At 47.2% G+C, this 20,756-nt stretch overlaps 1 protein-coding gene across 2 annotated transcripts in view; it reads right to left on the bottom strand.

The window, feature by feature from the left end:
• The window catches only part of GALNT16 (polypeptide N-acetylgalactosaminyltransferase 16), a gene marked incomplete at its 5' end in the record, with an annotated part of 73,266 nt that extends 53,383 nt beyond the window's left edge, over window positions 1-19,883 (bottom strand). For both annotated transcript variants that reach the window (XM_084207833.1, XM_084207834.1), the window contains one exon: window positions 19,680-19,883. In XM_084207833.1, the coding sequence (XP_084063959.1) occupies window positions 19,680-19,883 (204 nt within the window). The remainder of the gene's footprint in view (window positions 1-19,679) is intronic.
• Window positions 19,884-20,756: the final 873 nt, after the last annotated feature.

Raw genomic sequence — 20,756 nt, 5'->3', positions numbered from 1 at the left:
TAAAATGGAACCATTTTTGCACTCCTGTCCTGCTGATGCACTTGGACTGCACACAACCCACATCTGTATGCCAGTTCACAGAGGGTAACTGCCTGGTACAGCTCCTGCAAACGAAGAACCATTCCTTAAACACAGGCAGCACAGGTTTGTACTGCTATACTAAAGGCCTGGAATTGATAGATATCTGTCAATCATGCAGAACAAGAAAATTAATAATTTCATTAGAAGACAGCAGAAAGGTATCTTTCAAAAGCTCACTGATCTTTAGTCAGAGATTAGGGAAGAAATCATGTTTCTCATTGCAGAAAAGTGATTTTCCTCTCTAAAGGCAAAATTGCAGTAGGAGAAAGACTGCTTCAGAAATGGCTGCCCTCAAGAAAGACAATTGACACGGACCATGCACCATGGTGAAGGCAATGCAATCGCAATTTATATCTCTGCGTTAAGCAGTGTCAACAGTTCAAATCCTACCGTGCTAAGTCTAAGACACGCTGATAGGTGTCAAGAGAAAAGACACCTTTCTCAAGGAGGCTGATTAACTTGGGAACACTAAAAAAAATCCATTAAAACCTCATGGGCAGAGGCAACTGTCATAGCAATCAAAAGCAAATGCTCATTTATTGTGGTTTTAATCAATAGAGTTGAAAGCCTTTCATTAGTTTTGCCTCTGCTGCAAGGCTCAGGGATCACCTCCCACTAAAGAGGGGTCTACCCAATGCAAGCCACTGGTGACTTTATCAAAGGATTATATATGTGTGAGTGATCCCATCTTGAGCAAGCTCACCCTCACACAGGAGGATAACCTGGCTTGTCCCCAGCTCTTGGATGCCCCAAATCCTGCTTACTGGTGCCCAAGACAAGAGAGGTTGGAGAAGAAGAAAGGCAGCTGGGTCCCAGGGATGCTTGCTCCACCATCCATTTCTGCAGGATGCCTCTGGAGCTTTTAAATGAAAGGTATTCAAGACAAACGTCTGCTTGATGGGGATGGAAATGCATCAGCCAAATTGATCACGTTTGGCATCTTATTAGGTATGTCAATTCTTTTGGTAAATACAGGGAGGCATTCTGATCTCCAGTGCTTTTGCTCAGGTGTCCAAATTGCTTGCCAGTATTTTGTTTGTACCACTCAAAGAGTAGGAGAAACTATAGAACTGAATTATTACTTTGAACAAAACAGGAAAGTAGGTTAAAAGATGATAAAAATCCTCTGTACTGAAAAAAATCTCTGCAACAAGAACCTCAAGGCTTTCAGTATATACAGACACAAATAACACATACAAATCTCCCATACAACTCAGTTCAGAAACTGTGAATGTAGCCATATCTTTGGTTTCCTGAAAAAAAAATTGTTTCTTTTTTTTCCTTATCTGAAAGTGAGGAAGATCTACAGGAATGTTAAATAGCTACTGTTCTCTGCAGTCTAGAACCAGGGGGAAAAGAAAAGAAAACAAAGTTGGTCCTATCTTACTACTTACAATGTACTTCCCCTCCAAATTAGTTTTCTTTATCCATCCTGCCAGGCCCCCTGCAAGCTGTTCCCATCCCACATCACTTAGATGCTCTGAGTCAGAGGCTGTCAGACTTTTCTATCTACAGGTTAATATTCTCCCTGAGTTATGGAGCCTTTTAGGCCAGTGGCTCAAACTGCAGGATATTCCCAGCAAGGCTGCTCCAGCTGTCCTTGGAGCTGAACCGAGAGCTGCTAGTCCAACTGGTACCTTTCCACCCTGTCTTCCACTCAGTGCTCAGCTGGAGCTGGGGGTGCAGCAAACACCCCAGCAAACAACCATCTCTAACCTGCTAACAACTTAGCAGATGAAAGATCCTACACTTACTCCCTCACCCATCAGATATGCCCTTAACAGACTCCTCCTCTTATAACATATAGAGCAATATTGCGAGAACTAATTTCCAAATGACTGATAAATTTTGTAGGGAAGCAGCAAATGGGATAAGCATTTATAGAACATCCACCCCCTCCCTCTGTTTTGCTACACATCATCCCTTCAATCTCTTCCCAGAGCACTGTGTTAACCTGTGTGAAGCAGAAAGTTTTTAACCAAGAGGGGGAAGAACTCCCTCAACTTATTTTAGCTAGTAATGACTTTATGTTACCCTTCACTGCACACTTTCATGTTACCAGGCAAGTAACAGACATCATCCCTCTCATACCTCCCCATTAATACCAGGCTAACAACAGGAATTTTCTTTGCAATCAACCCATTTCTTTGCGGTAATACCTGAAGCTAAACAATACCAGAACCGTGTCTTCACCTCCACCCAAGTGCTGTAACCTTGAGTACAAACATCATGGCAACAGAGCAAAAAAAGTTTTCCTCAGGGACCACAGCTGGCATCTGGTAGAGAAAACCTGACTTTTGCTTCTCACGTTTCCCCCCGCACTCCTTCCAAATACAACTAATATCCCTCAGCGTCTTCTGTTATCATCTTATTGCAAGGGTTCCAAACTGTTGTCTCCTCATTGCAAAAGTTTCCAACCTTCTTGATGCTTCTTGTGGGCATCTCTTCAGAGCACTGACTCTTTCTTCTTCACAAGGTAGCCAACTGACTCCAGTTCCCTTCTCAACCAGCCACCCCACTCTTTTATAGCACTCTTCTTCTCACTGGTTAGAGCTGTGGCCTGTTCAAGTCAGGCCTGTTCCTAATCTTTGCTAATTGGCCCAGCTGAAACTCCTTAGGGGTAAGATTACTTTCTACACTATATTTTCTTATATTGCATCCCCCTACATCTTCTCAGTCCAGCTCCTGGAAGATGACCTCTGTCTCTAGAGGTCGCAGGGCCCACATCTCCTGCAGGTATAGGACTGCACTGACTCAGCCTCTGCCTCTCTCACAGCCCAAAGGGGAGCCAGTACCCAGGCACAAGGAAACACAGGCATTATTTGCAGACAGATGGAGGCATGTCTTGGTAAGACTAGTTTCTCCTGCATTTCACAACCATCCTAGCAGGGTCCCTACCAGCACCTGGCAAAATCTGGCAGAATGGCATAGTTGCTTATTGTAACGTGCAGAGCGAAATATAAGGTTAGTGCCTTCTCTGAGCAAGAGGAGCTTGCCTGCAGGCTCTCAAATCAAATATTCTCACTTTCAGCAAGCCATCACACCTGTCTACCATTTCTGCCATTTGCGTGGTCCCATAAAGATCTTTTAGAGGACACAGTCAGTGATGTTCACAGGACTGCAGTCATGTCTTGCAGTGCCCTTGAGAAATGATTAACACTCCCTTTCCATCTCAGCGTAGAGGGAAAACTGCAAAGCACAAAACAACTTCATTGAACAGCTACTTCCAGATCTACACAAGCCCTTCACCCAAAAGACCTTGCTAGTCTAAAACCCGCAGTATTTTATTTAATTAACTGCTTCCAGCAGCCACTGAAGAGCAGGTCTTCATTAAAACATTGACCTAGCTATTATGCTTAAAGGACAGACGCAGCTGAAAATACCAGCTTTGACATACTGTGAGAGCCAGAGTGGGATTTGGCCCAGTACAGTACAAGTGAGCCCACCTGCTACAACACTGGCCTTCTCAAAACACACTTACTCCATTCCCTCTGTAACCCACCTATGTGGGCTTCCCCATCTGCCTCTGCCTGCCACACTGCTCCTCCAGGCTCCAAGGTTGAAGGCAAAGTCTTTGCCAAGTTAGAAGAGGGCTCAAAACTCATGTCTGAGACAGCTTCCATACGTTCACTTCCTTTTTAGTCAGGGAAGGAAACGTTTCTTCTTAGCCATCTGTTAATACTATGATATCCATCTGGAGAGGAAGAAAGGAGAGAAACCAGCTAAAAAGAAAATTTCCCCCAAGGAGATAAATGGGGGTTATTGGCTAAAAAACCCACCAAAATCAATTCTGCAGTAGTCCAATAGTACCTAGCTTAGGAGGGGGGCTCTGCTGTACCCCTGGCAAACATTTCAATAAGGCTGATGTGCTTTGCAGCCAGCCTGCAAGATGTTCTTGCTTTATTCTCTGCAAAAGAAACAGACCTTTCAAAACTGGAAGGTAAGCAATTAATCCCTGGTGCTGGAAGCTAGGTCTTACATAGAAGAACCTAATAAGCCATTTTGAACCTCTAATTCTTGAACTTTGCACAGACAATGGAATTTCTCTTCTTTGAATGCTTCCAAAATGGCATGCCTTTGCCACCTGAGGCAGGGCAGAGAGAAAAATCAGGGTGCGAAATGTACCCCAAGCCAAGCTGTTAATTTTTAAACTATCATAGCAAATTATTTTCTTGCACTCCATCCCTTTTTTTCTAGTGGCAGTATGGGAGAAGAGCACATAGATGCTTTACGGGAGGGCAGCTGTTAAAGATTTCAACATGCTGTGATTTTCCCCCTTTATCCCCGCAAATCTAGATATTTTGGGATATGCAAGTTTTAAGCATCTGCTGATCAAGAGATAGCAAGCCTTGTGGAACTACCTCAACTCAAAAGTCACTAGATCATTAACTAATTAAAAGCATAATAATGGTAGCACAGCAATATTATAAGGAACCTCATCTTTCTGCAGACGTCAAGGATTGAAAAGATATAGAAACAGACACATTTCTGAGGATTTTCTGAGGATGTGATTACTCTCTATCCCCTGACATCATAACAAGAGAAAGATGCCCGTGTTTATGATGAATTCTTCTAATTAAGAACCCTGTACAAATGGCATGTGTTTCACATGAGGGATTTTGTCTGAACCAGAAATCAAGTTCAAGGGTAAAATTCAGTTGCATAGCTAGGTAAGCACAAATCACAGGAACACTCTTTCCTCTGCCAGGCAGGACCCAATGAACCATTCCTGGACAACTCGTTTTTGTCTGCCTCATTTGAGCCAATTATTACAAGGGCCTTCACCTTGCAGCATTGCAAGATGTCCCACCTGCAAACAGACCTGAGCACTCTCAATGCTGCCTCCTAAAGACACCCAGTGTGGAGAGGCATCATCCTCAGGGGGCAAAGCAAGCTGGCACTGTGCATCAGGAGGGTATATTCACTTCAATTTTCCTTATTACCCCTGCCTTCCCTGCAGCAGAGCCATGACTATTTAAACATGCAATGAAGCTCCAAGGAAGGGGATGTCAGTTAAATGCCCAGCGGGAAAGACATTCAAAGAGAAAGTCAATGGAGCCTGAGCAATCAGTGTAAATCAAGACTTTAACCTTTCTGAGCCTCCTTCAGATTCTTGATCTGTAAAAGAAGATGCTTAAACACTTACCACATTTCTGAAGAGTCAAGTGCACATGACCTGTCAATGCAAAAAATGTTTATTACTGAAAGTACCAATTGAAGTGTTTCAGTCTTATTGTCTGTGGACTGTTTTCCCTGTAAAAACCATTGGGCAGAACAGATGCCACTACAAATCTATTTAATGTAGATATATGGATTCACTTGCAACTTGTACATCTCTAGTAGATAGATCCTTCGCTTGATACAATATCCAATATCTGAACTAATCTGACACTTCTGACAGCAATTAAGTCATAACTGTAGCAGCCAATACCCCAGCTTCTGGTGCATAAAACCACAGTTTCTGTTTATTGACCAGCAGAGAGAAATCTGGCTGCCTGGCAGCTGAATCAGATGGGAGCAGTCCCTTTCCAATGCAGAAGAAAAAACTTTCAAGGAAAATCATCCTCTATCCACTGCTCTTTGGGGTAACGCAATTAGGCCATGACATACAGACAGGTCATTTAATACAATAGGAAAAAATCCACTGATAGCATTTCCCTTGCCTGAATGGAAGGCAGGCTGTTAAATTACCTCTGAAGGAGCAGACAGGCCTCTCTAACAGCAATCCTGTTTTCCCAAACCACATATCTTTTAAGGGCAGCCAGCTCCAGCCCAGTCACATTGAATTCTACTCTGTAACCCCAGCATCCTTAGATAATCTTTCCTGCTGGTTCCAATCTGGCTCAATATAGACTAATATAGATAAAACCATAGCATTGTGCTTACTGCATCTTATATTGGCAACCTATTTAATGGGACAGGGGAAAGGAAGAGCTATCAGATGGTTTCTGTACCTCCCAAAGCAAGCCAGAACTCCAGGAGCCATGGCTCCATTTCTGCAGGAGGCAGTCGGCATCTTCAGGGAGGCTGCAGTTATTTTAAGGCAATATTAAAAGTCTACATTTCAGTGAACATTCAAATATTTAAAATACATTTAAATTGTTTTAAATATATTTTAATACTTCCACACTTTCTCTATACTAGGAGAACACAATAAAGACAAAGTCCTGCACTCCACACTTCTTCATACATCTTTCTCATCCCAAGGAAGCACCAAGCAAACTCCTCCGATTCAGATAAGCCAGTTCAGTAAATCAAGGAGAATATTGCCATCACACCATTGCACTCTCAGAAATGTACCAAATCAATTTCATTAAGGGTAATGGAGTTTTTTTGAAACATGTTTTCGAGAAATGCACAGTGACAAGTTCTTTCAGGTTAACACTTACTAAAGTACAGTATAAATACCTTCCTCCTTGCCAGACTTGGTGTCTGTCCTCAGAACAGATAGCTGAGCTGCCTTCTAACATCGAAGACATTCCCATGCAGTTGTTTTTCACACACTCTTTGGTAACACTGGAGGTACTGAACTGGCAGGAGAATTGTACATAGTTCTGGAAGCACAGCCTACAGGGAGCCTGGATGGTACTACCAAACAGGCAGGGATTTTTTACTCACCCTTTTCAGGAGTAAAGGTATCTTGTTTAGATCATCAGGCTTTTGGTCTATTTTGGCCATCTTTTCCCCTCAAGTAATTTCTTCTTACAGTGCAGAGCCATTCTGAAAAACCAACTCTGCAGAACCAATTCTGTCCCACTACCCCAATAACACCATGTGGAGATATTCAAGATAGCATATCTGTGTAAAACAGGACAGACTTACTGAAGGATGTTGAGTTGCTTGTACTTGTTAGGAGCTTTCTTGAGGTGACATATTGCTGCTGACCTAGAAACATTACTCCTCACCCCTCTAATCAGGAGAGGCACTCTCCAGCATGCTGCACAGAATGGGTTATCCAGCCCAGGTACAGGCTGTACTCTGGGGCCCCACACTTAGACTGCCAAGTTTTCCCTGTCTGCATTACAGAATTATTGGCAATATGACCCAATATCACTCGCCAAAACAACGGTGTAAAGGCCTGGCCATCCATTTGTAACTTTTCATCTTCCAGCTGATGTTGTCTACACTGCTGGAGCCTGAACTAGCCAAGTACCCCTTCTCAGCACAAAATTGGGTCTGCAGTGGATGCTGACATTCAGACTCCTATCTGAAGGAAAATGAGAACAACCAGCTAAATTCACCAGTGTAAAATTCTGCTCCTACAAAAGCAGACAATGTTGCTGTACTTGCCTTTGACTATTAATAACCTGTGGGGAAAAGGCCACATGCCCAGTCAGATGGTAGTGCCCATGACAACTTGTGCCACATGCCACGGACCAGGCATACAAGAATTTCAGCATCCAGAACTCAGTTTTTATCAGTCTGCACAAAGAACAGGGCAGCAAGACAATAAACGAGTGCATGCTGCAAACTCCAGGAACATATTCCCTGATGAAAACTTCTTTTTTTCTGCAGAGAAAATTATTAAAAGTTTTACAGTGTCTTTTCCACTCAGAAGAGCAAATTACACAGAATACTGGTTTAAGCACGTGGTTGAAGATGTCATTTGGCATTGAAAACAATGTAACAGAGGGAACCTCACTTTACCCTGATTAAGTTGAGCATGTAAGTCTTCAAAGGCAGAATTGAGGATGGAGAAGCACCATCAGCCCCAAGGAGCCCTGCTGTTCATCACCCCAGCCAGTTAAGGAGGGTTTCAACACTATTCAGCAGTTGGGCTGCGGCGGGAGAAGCTGAAGCCCAGCTTCCAGAGCTCAGCAAACACCCTGAGATTTACCCCGGTACAGCCTGGGGAGGAAGTTAATCATTATGAGAAGTCATGTTGCTACGTGGAAACAGGTTAAATGATTAACATTTACACGTCACCAGGAAGTTTTTTTCTAACCTGTCTCGTGTCCTAGTAGCTTATTCTTAAATGCTACTTCTTCGCCCAAAATGAACATGCAGAAAGAAATGCACACCAAAACCCAAGTTGGCATTTGAGGAAACCGAGGCAATCTGGGAGAGGGGATTTCCCAAGATGTTCCCTCCAGCCACAAGCCAAATTTGTGTCTCAGACCACTCAGGTTACATACAATATGTGCCAAAGTGGTTTTAGGTGGCCAACCCATCACTGGTCACAGAAATTACAGTAGGTGGGGAAGTGGTGCAAATATATTATCAATGCAAAATGTAATGAGGGATGGCCAGTTAGAACAGGAGCTACCACAGGACAGTTTTAATTGTCTCTGAGGTAGTAACTGGAATCCAGCAGCAAATTCATTGAATATGTGTTGGTACACAATTAATCTCCAAGCTGTCTTGGCTTCACTGGTATTTTCATCAGAGTTAATAACCAGAGGTTAGCAGTTCTGAATAATGCTTTGTTCCCTTCAGCAGAGCTCAAGGCTTAGTCTCAGCTCTCCATCAGGGGTATGGGGGAAAGAATGCTTTCTATCCCCAACTCTTTATCTCACTCATGTACAGAGGTTATAACCTCCAGGACAGAGCTGTCTTTTCTGTTCACATTTGCACAAAAGAGCCTGCAGTCTGGACAGCCAGAGAGATCTGCAGATAAACAGGAAGGACCCAGCAGTACAAACCTTGTGTGAGGTCTGGGATAGGAACAAGACAAATGGGAGATCTCACGCAACTCTGACATGCAAATTGCTTGAAAAAGGATGGCAAGGCAGCTGGTAACTCCAAGCAGGCATGTGGCAGCCCCTAATGGTTTAATTATTCAACTAGTCTCCCTATCTCACTCTCTCTTGACAGAAGGGCCCCAAACAAGTCCCCCACATACAGAAAGAAGCTGCTACAGAGACACATATGCAGCTGTGAGCTGTGCACTCCTCTTGTACACAGAGATACACCTAGGGCAGGGAAAAGGAGTTTTCATAGAGAACAGCTTCTGTCCCCATCTGTCCTTTTGCACCTGAAACCTCAGTACACTGCCAACCCTCACCCAGCTCCTGCCAAGCAGTTCCAGGTAATGCCTGGAGTCACCCCCACAGCAACCCAGTGCAAATCTGGTCTCTGCATGGCACAGATGCTGAGCCCACCCCAGGATAAGCAGCATCTGACTCAAATGGGTCCCAGCTGACAGGCACTGATCAAAATGCATCTAAACTTACCCCTTTCAGATATGGGACAGTGATATGGGAATTTACCTTGGGAAGAAAAATATTGAACAGAAAATTTAAAGCAAATTCTGACCTCAATGGAAATATTTTTCCATTCAAATTAAACTCACCTACTCAAGACCACAAAGATACACATTGCCTCTGATGATTCACCTTCTGGCAAAATGCTTCACGGCTGGCCTTGCCACAGAGAATGGTGAAGACCACACTTTAGGCTCTGCACAGGGCCAGCAAATTAAATGCAGCAGTGGGAGGTACATTTCTAGCAGAAATATAAAAGCACTAACAGAAAGCTGGACAAGAAAATTGATGATGTATTGTGGATACTCAAAATTTACCTAGTCTTTATAAATCTGTCACAAGACTTAGTTTAGCAATTTCCTGGACATTTAATAAATACCATGTGTAGCATTATTTCCTAAGTTCTTAGACTGACAGCTACACAAACTAGGGAATCCAAATGGTCACCCTGCATTTCTATTTCATAACACTTTCAAGTATTCTTCATGTTGAACAGCACCACCCACCCACACCCCTCCCTCCTGTCCCCCTGAAAAAACAAGTCAAGATTCTTCACTTAAAAGTTTGGATCTTGTATTCTGCTAGATGCCAAGCCAAGATGAAGGAACTGTGCAGAACTGTGTACTGGGGTTTCTGAACGTGCAGTCCACTGGCAGGAGCAAGTTCCTCTTGTACACTGGTGAACTGGGGAGCCTTACACAGCTCCCATGGTACAGGAGGCACAGAAGAATAAGAATCCCTTCATACACCCAGTTCCCATCACCATTCTCCCCTCCTGCCGCTGCTGGTCCTGCCCAGCTGTGTGCCCAAGTCCGTGCTCCTGCCCCCAGGCAATCTGTGGACACAGACCAATGCTGGTGTGCGGGGCAGCTGCCACAGCTCAGGAGGTGACAGTGTCCTGCTCAGACCTTGCAGGAATGCAGGCACAACAGGGTAGGGAGAGTTTTCTCACCTTTTCTTCCGCACTTGCAGTGCTGTTAATACCTGTTTATCCATTCTTGGCCATTCTTTATGATGTCTCTGAGGAGCTATTGGGCAAAAGCAGAAGAAAAATACAGAGCATTCCAATCCCCTTTAAGCTCAATGTGACAATTTTAATCCTCTAACTAAAAGGAAAGAGGGGGAAAAATGAGATGGACTGTGACAGGTTGGAAGGACTAAATCCCTGTTAACTAGGGCATCAAGATTTAAAGGGCTCAGCTTTGCACACATCAAATGTCTCTCACAAGGTCCTCACAGGAACACTGTCCCCTCCAATTCCTCAGTGCAAGTGGAGACCCACTGCCCCAAGGATGGGGCAAGATGTACCATTCATGGCATGGCAATGTCATGGCCCTTGCAGTGGGCAAGAGAACACTACTGCCATGACATTGCCATGCCATGAGTGGTGCATCCAAACCCATGGGGATGGCAGAAGCACCCAGGTAGCCCTTTTGAGTCACAAATACGAGGAGTAGCAAAGGTACCAACCACCCAGGGCAGTGATGCACAATTAACAGCTGAATGGCAGCAGAGAGAAGAATGTAGCTATAACCTGTATTTCACATTAGCCCTGCCACACAATGATTTGTATCACCCTACCATGTTTCCTTTCAACTCCAACACATCCTTCCTGAAAATGAGGCTTTAGGCCCAAGAAAATTAATGAGTAAATAATTTACAATGCGTAATTTTTAATAATGCTGTAAGGAGAGTGATGCAGGCAGATCAGCAGATTTTTCCTAATACCTAATGTGACTCAATCTGTATCCTGTGCTGTAAGGACAGTGTTTGCTTTCACTGTTAGCCACGTCCTCATGGCTCACCTAACATGTAGCATGAGATGGATGTCTGTCCAAGGACCTGACCCAAGCCAGCAGTCCAACTGCCCACTTAAAATTCTTTCACACTCAGGCAAAGGCAGCTTCTGATAGGTGTTTGGGCAGCTTCTCCAAGACCAGACCTCACTTGATCTCATCTCATCACCGTCTGGCCTGACAGATACACAGTTAGTCCTGATGAAAAGCTGATTTCCCAGTCCTTCCCAAAATTTCTTTTGGGCTGCCCAGCCAGTGTGGTCCAGTTTTCCCAGCACAGACTGGAAAAGCCCTGAAATGTCCCATGGGGCCACTCAGCTAGCAGGCATGGCACAGCAATGTGGCATTCCAAGGCGTGGCACAACCAAACACAGGGAGGATACAAACAGATGCCAAGTTCATTCAGATTTGCTCCAAGAGAATTTTTGAAAGGGTCACCTCATTGCAGAGCATCCATCCTTCTGCTGCCAACCCAAGCTCAGTATAAACACCACCCTACACCTGAGCAATAGAGAAACACCCCTGTGCTCACTCCAGCTGGTCCTGACAGAGGAGCCAGCTCTGCAAGTGAAGCATCAACAGAGATGTGGCAACTGAGCATCCCTAGGCCAGAAATAGGGTTGTGCCCCTGCCTGTTTGTCAATGCTCCTGCCAGCCCCACAGAGGTCACTGTGAGAGGCTGTTCCCTATCTTTAGGGATAAAACAGGCAGTTCAGCCAAATGGAGACCTTTCAGAAGGTTGGAGAAAAATACAGCCTACTCCATCAGCAGCCTGGTGGCTGAAATTTCCTACCACACAACCAGATCTGAATAAATCTCACTCAAAGGTACAAAGAAAAAAAAAATCCACCAAAAATGACATGCATATTACACCACCTGGAAAATACAACATTATCACACACGCCAGGACTTGGCAGTGAGCGCTTGCACCATTCACAGTTTTTAACTACAATACTTCACCATCATTTTTTACAATTTCGAAAGACTACAGGGAACTACATAGGAAGCACACAATTACTTCAATTTCATTGTGTGGATGTGATGGCTCCCATTTGCACTGCCACTGTATCCAGATTCCTGTACTTAGAGACTAACTGACCAGTTACCCAAGGAGCTGCACATCTTTTTGCAGCTCTGATACACTCTTCTTTATTCATTATAATTTTTACTGCATAGTTGGTACCAAAAGGCACGAAGTTACAGCATGGCATGACACTCTCTGACACCAAATACTTTGTTCAGGGCACTCAGCAGGCAAGCAAGCTTTATTTTTCCAATTTTTTCCTGCAGAAATATTTTTTCAGAGAACCTCTGAAGACACTTTCATTGGTTAGAAGCACTTTTCCAGTCAAGCCCTAGCTGTTTCAGGGCAGTTATCTAAAACAATAAAGGCAAGATAAATAGTCCTTTTTTTTTTTCTCACAGGCTCACAAAATGTCTGATACAAATTTTAGCATAGGGAAAAAGGAGGCATATGAAGAGCCTCTAAGGAAGATGAGTTCAGCTCAGTCAATAAGGCAGCTCAACTCCCACTCCACGGGTCTCACTGTGGTTCAGTCTTTACCCTAATGCAACATTATGGGATGTGCTGTGGATCATGGCCTCTGCACTTGACACTGGACAGACAGAGTGCCAGCAGTGCCAGCTGACAGGACAACCCCAAGGAGCCCACAAGCCTACTGCAGGAGCCGGCAGACAAGGCTGGAGCAGCTCATGAGAGCAGCATACACGAGCAAAACAGGAAAGAGAAAGCAAGGTCCTGGGACTCCACATGGAATAGGAACAACCAGCTGGCAGTCTATGGGGAGCCAAGGAAGAGCAAGAGATCCCACTTCGCTGGGCTTTGCCCTGGGGCTTCTCCTGCAGAAGTGGGACAGTGCACAGGTGAGCCAGGGTCCCCTGCGGTCCCAAGCGCTTCATCCCCAGCACATTTGCCTCTGTTTGTTTCATTGCCTTTGTGCTCTGCAAAACTAAGCCAGTTTTCAGTGCTCCAAAATGGGAGTTTCAGTGCCACTGAAACAAAACATCTCCTCTCCTTGCCTTTTAAGTGACTCTCAACCTGCCTGCCTTGGGACGAAGTGTCTGGACCAAGTTTCACCATGGCAAACAGCAACCTGAGATATCTATCAAAGCTTTCTGTTTCCAGCAATACTGCTAAATTTTTAGTTTGTAAATCTTAAGACAGTTTCGTATATGCAAAGATCTAACTGAGGAAGCAGATGCATACTAAAGAATGCTTCAGCTCGCAAAAACTTGCAACTGCTTCACCCACTGATTTAATGAAAAGGCTCTAGTAAAAAAAATCATGTTCAGGAGCACTCCACTGGCCCTCCCCTCACTTCTACACACTCTCCCAGGCTGCCCAGACCACCATGTTCCCCAAGCCCTGACTACCTCACTGCAGCTACAGCATCATTTTGATTAACAACTAAGGCCAGCGCTGCCAACTGAATTTTATTAACATTACTATTGTGAACAATTTCTTTCATTTTTATTTTATTTTTATGCAGCACAAGGGCCACTGGGACAAATTAAATACAAAATAATTTTCTGCCATTTAGGCAAACAGCAGCCATTCTCACATTTTTCAAACATAAACACTGTAAAGAAAACATTACACCGTCAAGCTGTCACTGAATCTTCCTCCTGCAGTAATACCCTAAGAGAAAAAGTTACCAAGTCATCCTTTCCCAGGGAGTTGGCACAGGCCCCATGTGCCATAAGAGTGATAAAAAAAAAAAAAAAAAAAAAAAGCAGTGCTCCAAGGGTCTGGCCAGAGCATGAATGGCTGTCACAAAACTGCAAGCATTAAGGGCTGTCTCCCCCACCCTGATACAAACTGGGAAGAGCGGAGGCCATACAGGTGCTGGGAAGAGCCAGGCAGCTGCTGGATTTTGGCAGTGGAACAGGCCAGCTTGAACAGCACAGACAAACCCAGCAACTGGCAGGTTCTTTTCCATCTCCTCTCCAACACCCCAGATATCTGCAGAGCCACAGCGAGCAGAGCTGCTTTACAGGATGGTAGGGCAGAGAGATGAGTTTCCTCTACTTTTCCTTTAACTTGAAAGAAAGATGTTTTAAGAAAACAAGAGCATTTCGTGAGCTGTTGAAGTGGCAACTGCACTGGTTTGCTCACCATACCTTCCTGGCCTCAGGGTCTGCTCCTACTGCAGCCATGGTGGTCTGGCTTACAGGCAGCATCACAGCCCTGGGGAGAGCACAGAGCCTCCTGTGCTCTGTCCACACGTGTGCAAACTCAAACACAGACACTCAGCATAAGAGCAGCAAGAAACCTACAGAGCCATATGTGCGATCCTTGCCCCAAAAGGCAGGAGACTCAAGAGGGACCAACCTGCTATGAGTAAAATGGTAAGGAAGCTGCTGAAACGAGCTGTGACGCCTCATTAAAAATTAGGCCTTTTCTCTCCACAGCACAGCACGTCATGAAATTAAGGCTGACAATATGCCAAGGCAAGGAAATAGTGCTGATCTCTCTCTTGCTGTGTTTGTTGGGTTTTTTTATTTATTTAGGATCCACCTCAGTTTCTGGAGTTACATGCCTGAAGCTACAGGACCTGCCTCCAGCGAGGCACACATGCAGGAGCCTCATGGGATACAGGTCCCTGAAAAATGGTATAATTTAGCAAACCATTAAAGTTGCAGCCTATCCCAGTTGTGAGGAAAACAGCATCCTCTGAAAGCTGCACACAGAGGAAATGTGATGAAGGGATGAGAATAAAATCATTCATGAACACGCAGTGAACATCAGCCAGCAACCTGCTCTGTGGGGTTCAGACACCCAGGAGCCAAAGGCAACACAAAACAAAAGCAGCAGAACAAGCTGTTAACTAGGTGTTCCAGGGTCTGAAGGGTCATCAAGGCGGTCTTACTCGGTGGCAAATACAAGCATGGCTAAATGTGCCAGTTTGGCAATTCAGAGAAGCAGGTAAAGCCCAGCCACTGCGTATTTTCTGGCTAAACAAGATGTGGGAATTAAACAATTGACATCTTTCCTAGCCAACTTGTTCTTTGCCTACACACACCACCTGTTCTGAGGCAAGCATCACAGTGGAGTCTCCTGCTTGCTGTCTCACCACAGGCAGGTGACACACAGTTCAGTGATGTTTGCAGAGCATTTAGAAACCCTTAGCTACAAGGAAAAAGGATGCCTTGATCTCATCTCCCCAGTGCTCATTTTACATGGCTGAGTACAGAGGTAGGTAGGGAGCAGCCAGGAGGGCTGAGCTCAGGTCACCTGGGCCAGCATTACAATTCAGGGCCTCTCCGCTGCCAAACTGGCTGCAGTGGGCTCACAGGGCAACTACACAGGTCACAAAAGCTGGCAGGACGAAGACAAGAGACAACATACCAAAATCCAAAGAGCAGCTTACAAAGATAAGAGTCATCATACCTGCTCCAAAGAGCAACAGGGGATCAGCCTAACACCATTGTGAGCATTTAAATAATGATACTTTTATTTCCACCTTCCAGGCATGTTGCTGCTTCCCTAAGACCCCAGAGAAGTCAGCAAGCTGGAGAACCCTGTGGGCAACCTCACATCCTGCTTTTGATTAGGGAATAGGAGAAAATACTCCCACCCTCAGCTCACAGTCAGCCAACAGAAAAATTTCTCTTTCAAAGCTGCCTACCAACCATCCCTCTCACTAACAAGCTTTGCCCATGCTGCAGCAATGGCCTCGCTCTCTTCACTGGGGCACAAGAGCGCTGGGCAAGCTTCACATGCTGCAGGCTTTAGACAGGGAAGAACAGAGCCCTGGGCTCTGCTCATCAGTGCCATACTGAAGCAGATATGCAGCACATGGTGAACAATTAACCACCTGTACTTAGTGCAGGAATGATGCCAAAGCCCTTCTAAAGACACATAGCACAGCTTCTGGCCTTTGGAAATCTCCTGGAGACAGGAAACAACCTTTTGCCTAGAAGAGACAGAAAAGAGTCCAGGGAGGAAGCTCATCTTCCAAAAACACACAAGCTAACTGTCAGAGGTCTTAGGGCTCCTTCTAATCGATATGAAACTGTGCTGTGCTCCAGAGAAAAAATGCATTTCTAGGAGTGTGGTATTCACTTGTGTTTCTACCCTCCGTGGTAAGTGGAAGGAGAAGCATGCAGGGGCTTGTCTTGTCACCAAGTGAGCCCTGCCACTCGCCAATATCTGAATTTTCATTTCAAGCATCTGTAGAGCCTGTTTGTGAAGAGTCTATTGCAGAGAGGCCACATGTCAAGATTTCTATCTATAAAACTGATATCTGTAGGATCACTATTAATGCACAAGCTGTTTCTGGGACACTGATCTCTGACAGCTCCATGTCCCAGCTTAAATATTCAAAGATTTCCCTGCTGACTCCAGGAATCAGACATACACATTTTAAGTTCAAAGTTGCGCTAATAAATATGAGGTTAACAAATAAAAAACAGTTTCAAGCTGAGACTTGCAATTGACTGCAGTGTTTACCTGAGATGATTTTTACTCTTCACATTAAGAGAGAATAAAGAAGAAAAACACAAGCCCAGAAAGCACTTCAGGTTCTAAACCCATGCAATACACTTGCACTTGCCCAGGATTTGAAATGTCATAGCATAGATGCAAGAACAGAACTCTTGGACTCACTCATCCAAAAAAAAGGATTTTTTTCTTTTTCCCAGACAGAAAAGCAGCCAATTTTAGAAAATTGAAAAAATATTTTTCCAGAGACCCATAAGTCACATGAGTCACCCTTATTTGCAGATGAGCCCAAACCTGAACTCCAACATCATCACTCATGCGGAGCAGAGGAAACCAGAAGCTGGATCAAAAGGGGCAGCTTGTCTCAGTGGCTCTGCAGAAAGCCAAGGGATAAAGAAGCACACAGAGCACAAGCACGCCTCCCCTTATACATGACTGCCATTGTACATTAATTCAAATAATCTGACTTCGAGGGGAATGAACTCAGGGTCGAGGGCTCTGTGCTGCCAAAGGACAGCTGCTTCTCTAGATTCATTATTTCCCCAGTGGGACAACAGAACTGGCACATTTCCTGTGCTGGCTGGGAGAGGGTAGGGGGCTGTGCTGGGGAACAAAGGTGGCCACATGCTGAGGACAGTCTGCACAGCTACTGCCCTGGCCTGACCAGCCCTCTGGCTCCCACACACAGCTCAGACCACGAGACCCACTGCTCAGACTCTGCTAGATGCCACACCCTGAGGGACAGTGCTGTTCCCAGACCTCCACCAACCTTCTGCCCTCTGCCCACATGCAGTCACTTCCCTGCTTCTGTCCCAGCAGTGCAGGCAGAGGCCAAGGCTGGGACAGCTCACTTTGCACATCACTGCTAAGCCTGTTAGGCTTCCCACAGCCACAGCACTGCATAGTTACACGAGCACACACGCTGCATTTTATCACCTTGCCTCCCACAGCAACCCACCAAACCCTCGGCAAACCTGCGTGCATGAGGGAAAGCCCAAAGACCACAAACCCTTCCTGTTTCCTTCTCTATCCAAATCCATCATGGCAGGTCAGGATGTGAAATTTCCACCATGCCCCATTACCAGGTGCATAAGGAGAAGGTCCTCCTTCATTGCAGCTGCTAGTGAAAGCCCTAGTGGGAGGGCTGGCACATCCTGGGACCCCAGTTACAGAGAGACTTGAGATGCAAAGGATGATTATTTTTCCTTGCTAAGGGATTTCAGGCATGGAGCAGCGCTGGAATGATTTACACGGTTTTGAGAGCAGGACCAGATTTGGAGTGGCTGTTGCGAGGCAGTGTATCTTGCAAGGACAGGCTTTGTGGTTAGCCATGAGCACATACTGCCCTCCCAAACAGCAGCAATAGAATCACGTGTGGCACTGCCACAGCATCCTTATGAGGATTTTAAGGTGCTTGGCAGACGATATGGATTCATGTAACCTCACAAGCCCTCTGAGAGGGAGTAAAGTAAATGCTATAAAAAACCAGAAGGGATAAGCGGGGAAACAGAGAAATAAAACTGCTACACCAGCATGTTCAAGCTCACACAAGAAATCAGAGGCTCAGGAGGAGTTTCCTCTGCCACTAAGGTGGAATTAAAAAAGCAGGAGTGCTCCAAATCCTCTGTTCAACTCAGCCCCGGCCAGCCTAAGATCATTTCCCAGTGCACCCAAAGGGCTTCAGCAACAGCAGCATTCACACAGAGCTCCTCACCATGCTCATTTCCACAGTCCTGCTCCATAAAGTGTCCAAAGCAGAGCAGCCTGAACTGCCAGCAGCCCCCAGCCCTAGTGAGCAGCAAATAACAGAAGTGCTGTGTCCAAGAGCCTCAGCCCTGACTTTTGAGTTTCAGCAGCCACAAGCAATGGCCAAGGGGCTCAGCTGAAGATTTTCCACCCTGCTGCCTGAGGGTTGGGACTGCTCTGACAGCATTTTCCAAACATTCACAGGGCTTCCCAAACACCTATAAACACTTCCCATCCCCGCTTTACAGGTAAAAAAAAGTGAGACACAGGCCAAAAAATCCCAGCACCAGCCAAGGAGGGAGGCGGGCAGCCCTGGCGCCTGGCCCCTGCTCGACTCTGACCAGGCTGCTGCTTTTATTCGCTTCCATGTGTGCGTAACCAGCTGACAAATGGATTCGCAGCCAAAGAGTGACACACCGTGCAGTTCCCGAACAGCTTCAGCTGGATCACTCCTGGGAATGGTATTGCTGGGCCACTTCTTGCTCCAGGGGCTGATTTATTTTTTATGAAGCGATTGCCTAGAGTTGGGAGAGCTTTATTGATGCTATTATACAGGCTGAAGGGAGGACAAATCACCCCCACGGACAGAGCAGAAAGGTCCTCATCATCCTCAAGTCAGGAGCTCAATTTTATCCTCCTACAGAGCCCACAGATACACAAGGAGGGCAGAGTGTGGTGCTTTCAACAAAACTGAAGTAACACATCAGGGCACCGCTACCACTCCTCGGGTTAGGAATGGAGCCCTGGGGGCTCCCGCCATCTCTCTGCCCAAACCCTATCCTGAGCCCGACTCAGACTGCTGCCTCTGTTTTGAAAGAGACGAAAGTCCCGAGTGGCGCCCAGGTCCCCCATCTGGCAGCCAAGCGGAGGGGGCCGAGGCAGACTGGTACCAGCTGTACAGTCACCCGCGTCCCCCCGGCCCGGTGCTCGGAGGAGGCTGGCCGGAGGAAGAGCTTTTGAGAGGTCATGGTCTCAGCTGGTCCTGACGGGAAAGCACTGTGATCACATATGTACGCACACACGCATGTATCTGTGTAGGAGCACCTTCTGAGCGCGAACTGAAAACCTTCCAGCTGTTTCATACGCCTTTTTCCCCGGCCAAGGGCAGCCGCTCTCAGCCGGAGGAGTAAAGCCCGGACTGAGAGCAGCGGAGACAACTCGCAAACACTTTACCCAAGGCATTACTCTATTCCCCCGAGAGTGCCCACCCTGCTCCCCGATTGTAGCGGCTGCCATGGTGACAAGCACGAATGCTAAAATAAACAGAAAGCAACCCGAAGGCAAAGCGCAGCCCTCCGCCGGCGTACCCGGCGCCCGCTGCGGCTCTCCCTCCCCGAGCATCCTCCCCGCCGCGGCAGGACGGGATGCTGGCGGCCGCCGCTCACTCACGATGAGGGGGATGGTCCTCTCCTCCCGGCGCAGCTCCAGCCTGCCGGCCGCCCTCTGCCCGCTCCGGGCGCCGCCGCTACCACCTCCGGCGGACCTGCCGGCAGCCGCCGAGCGGGGCTTGTTGTCCTGCCATAAGTAGTAGAAAGTGCCCAAGATCCAGGCGACGGTCAGGATGGCGATGGCATTAGCCCTGATCCTCCTCATGCCGAGCGCCCCGGGGGAGCCTGGGAGCGCTGCCTCGACGGGCAGGAGCGGCTGCGGGAGGAAGAAGAGGAGAGCAGGAGGCGGCGGCGGCGCGGCTCTCCCGCCCCTCACCGCTCCGGCCCCGGCCCCGGCCCGCACCGCCCAGCCGCCGCCGCCGGGTCCTAACGCCTCGCCCGCTCCGCCGCAGGGGGCGGAGGGCTCCGCGCCTCCTCCTGCTCCTCCTCCTGCCGGCCGGGCCGGCGCGGGGAGCGGGGGCCGGCTGTCGGCGGGGATGCGCTCGGCGCCGCAGCTGCGGCGGGGACGGAGCGGCAGGGCCCCCGTAGCGGGGAGCGGGTGACACGGGCTCAACCCAGGAGATGGCTGCTGGACGCGGGCAGCGCAGCAGCCTGCCCTCCTGCACCGCTGCCCCGGTGGGACTCGTGTCTATGCTGCCATAGTCGTGCCCGTAAGGCAGGCGGCCAGCGAATGCACCGTGGCAGCCCATGGCACACGGGCTCTAGGCACCCACTCCGTGGAGATGAGCCCATCTCCCACTGGAGCCCTGGTGGCTGACGGGAGCAAGGCCCTTGGGCTGACAATGGAGCTGCCCAAGCACCCGCTCCCATCGCTGCTGCCACACGCAACAGTCACACGCCAGGGCCAGAGCCACAGCCTCGAGGCCTTTCAAGCCCTGCGGGAGGACAAGCATGGCAGTGGAGAGGCAACGATGATAGATGATACAATTCCACATTACGGGCACTGCTAAAGCTGTAGCGGTAAAAAGCTCATTGAATCCAGCCCTGCGGGCAGCTTAAACAACAGAGCACGCAGCTCGTGAAACCAAGTGACATTTAGGCACAGTACAGCTGCCGAGCAACTACGGCTTTAAGGTTT

The sequence above is a fragment of the Fringilla coelebs genome (assembly GCF_963513975.1).
Source record: "Fringilla coelebs genome assembly, chromosome: 6".
NCBI lineage: Eukaryota > Metazoa > Chordata > Aves > Passeriformes > Fringillidae > Fringilla > Fringilla coelebs.
Note: the sequence above shows the minus strand (reverse complement) of the source record. Positions and strands in the feature narration are given on the sequence as shown.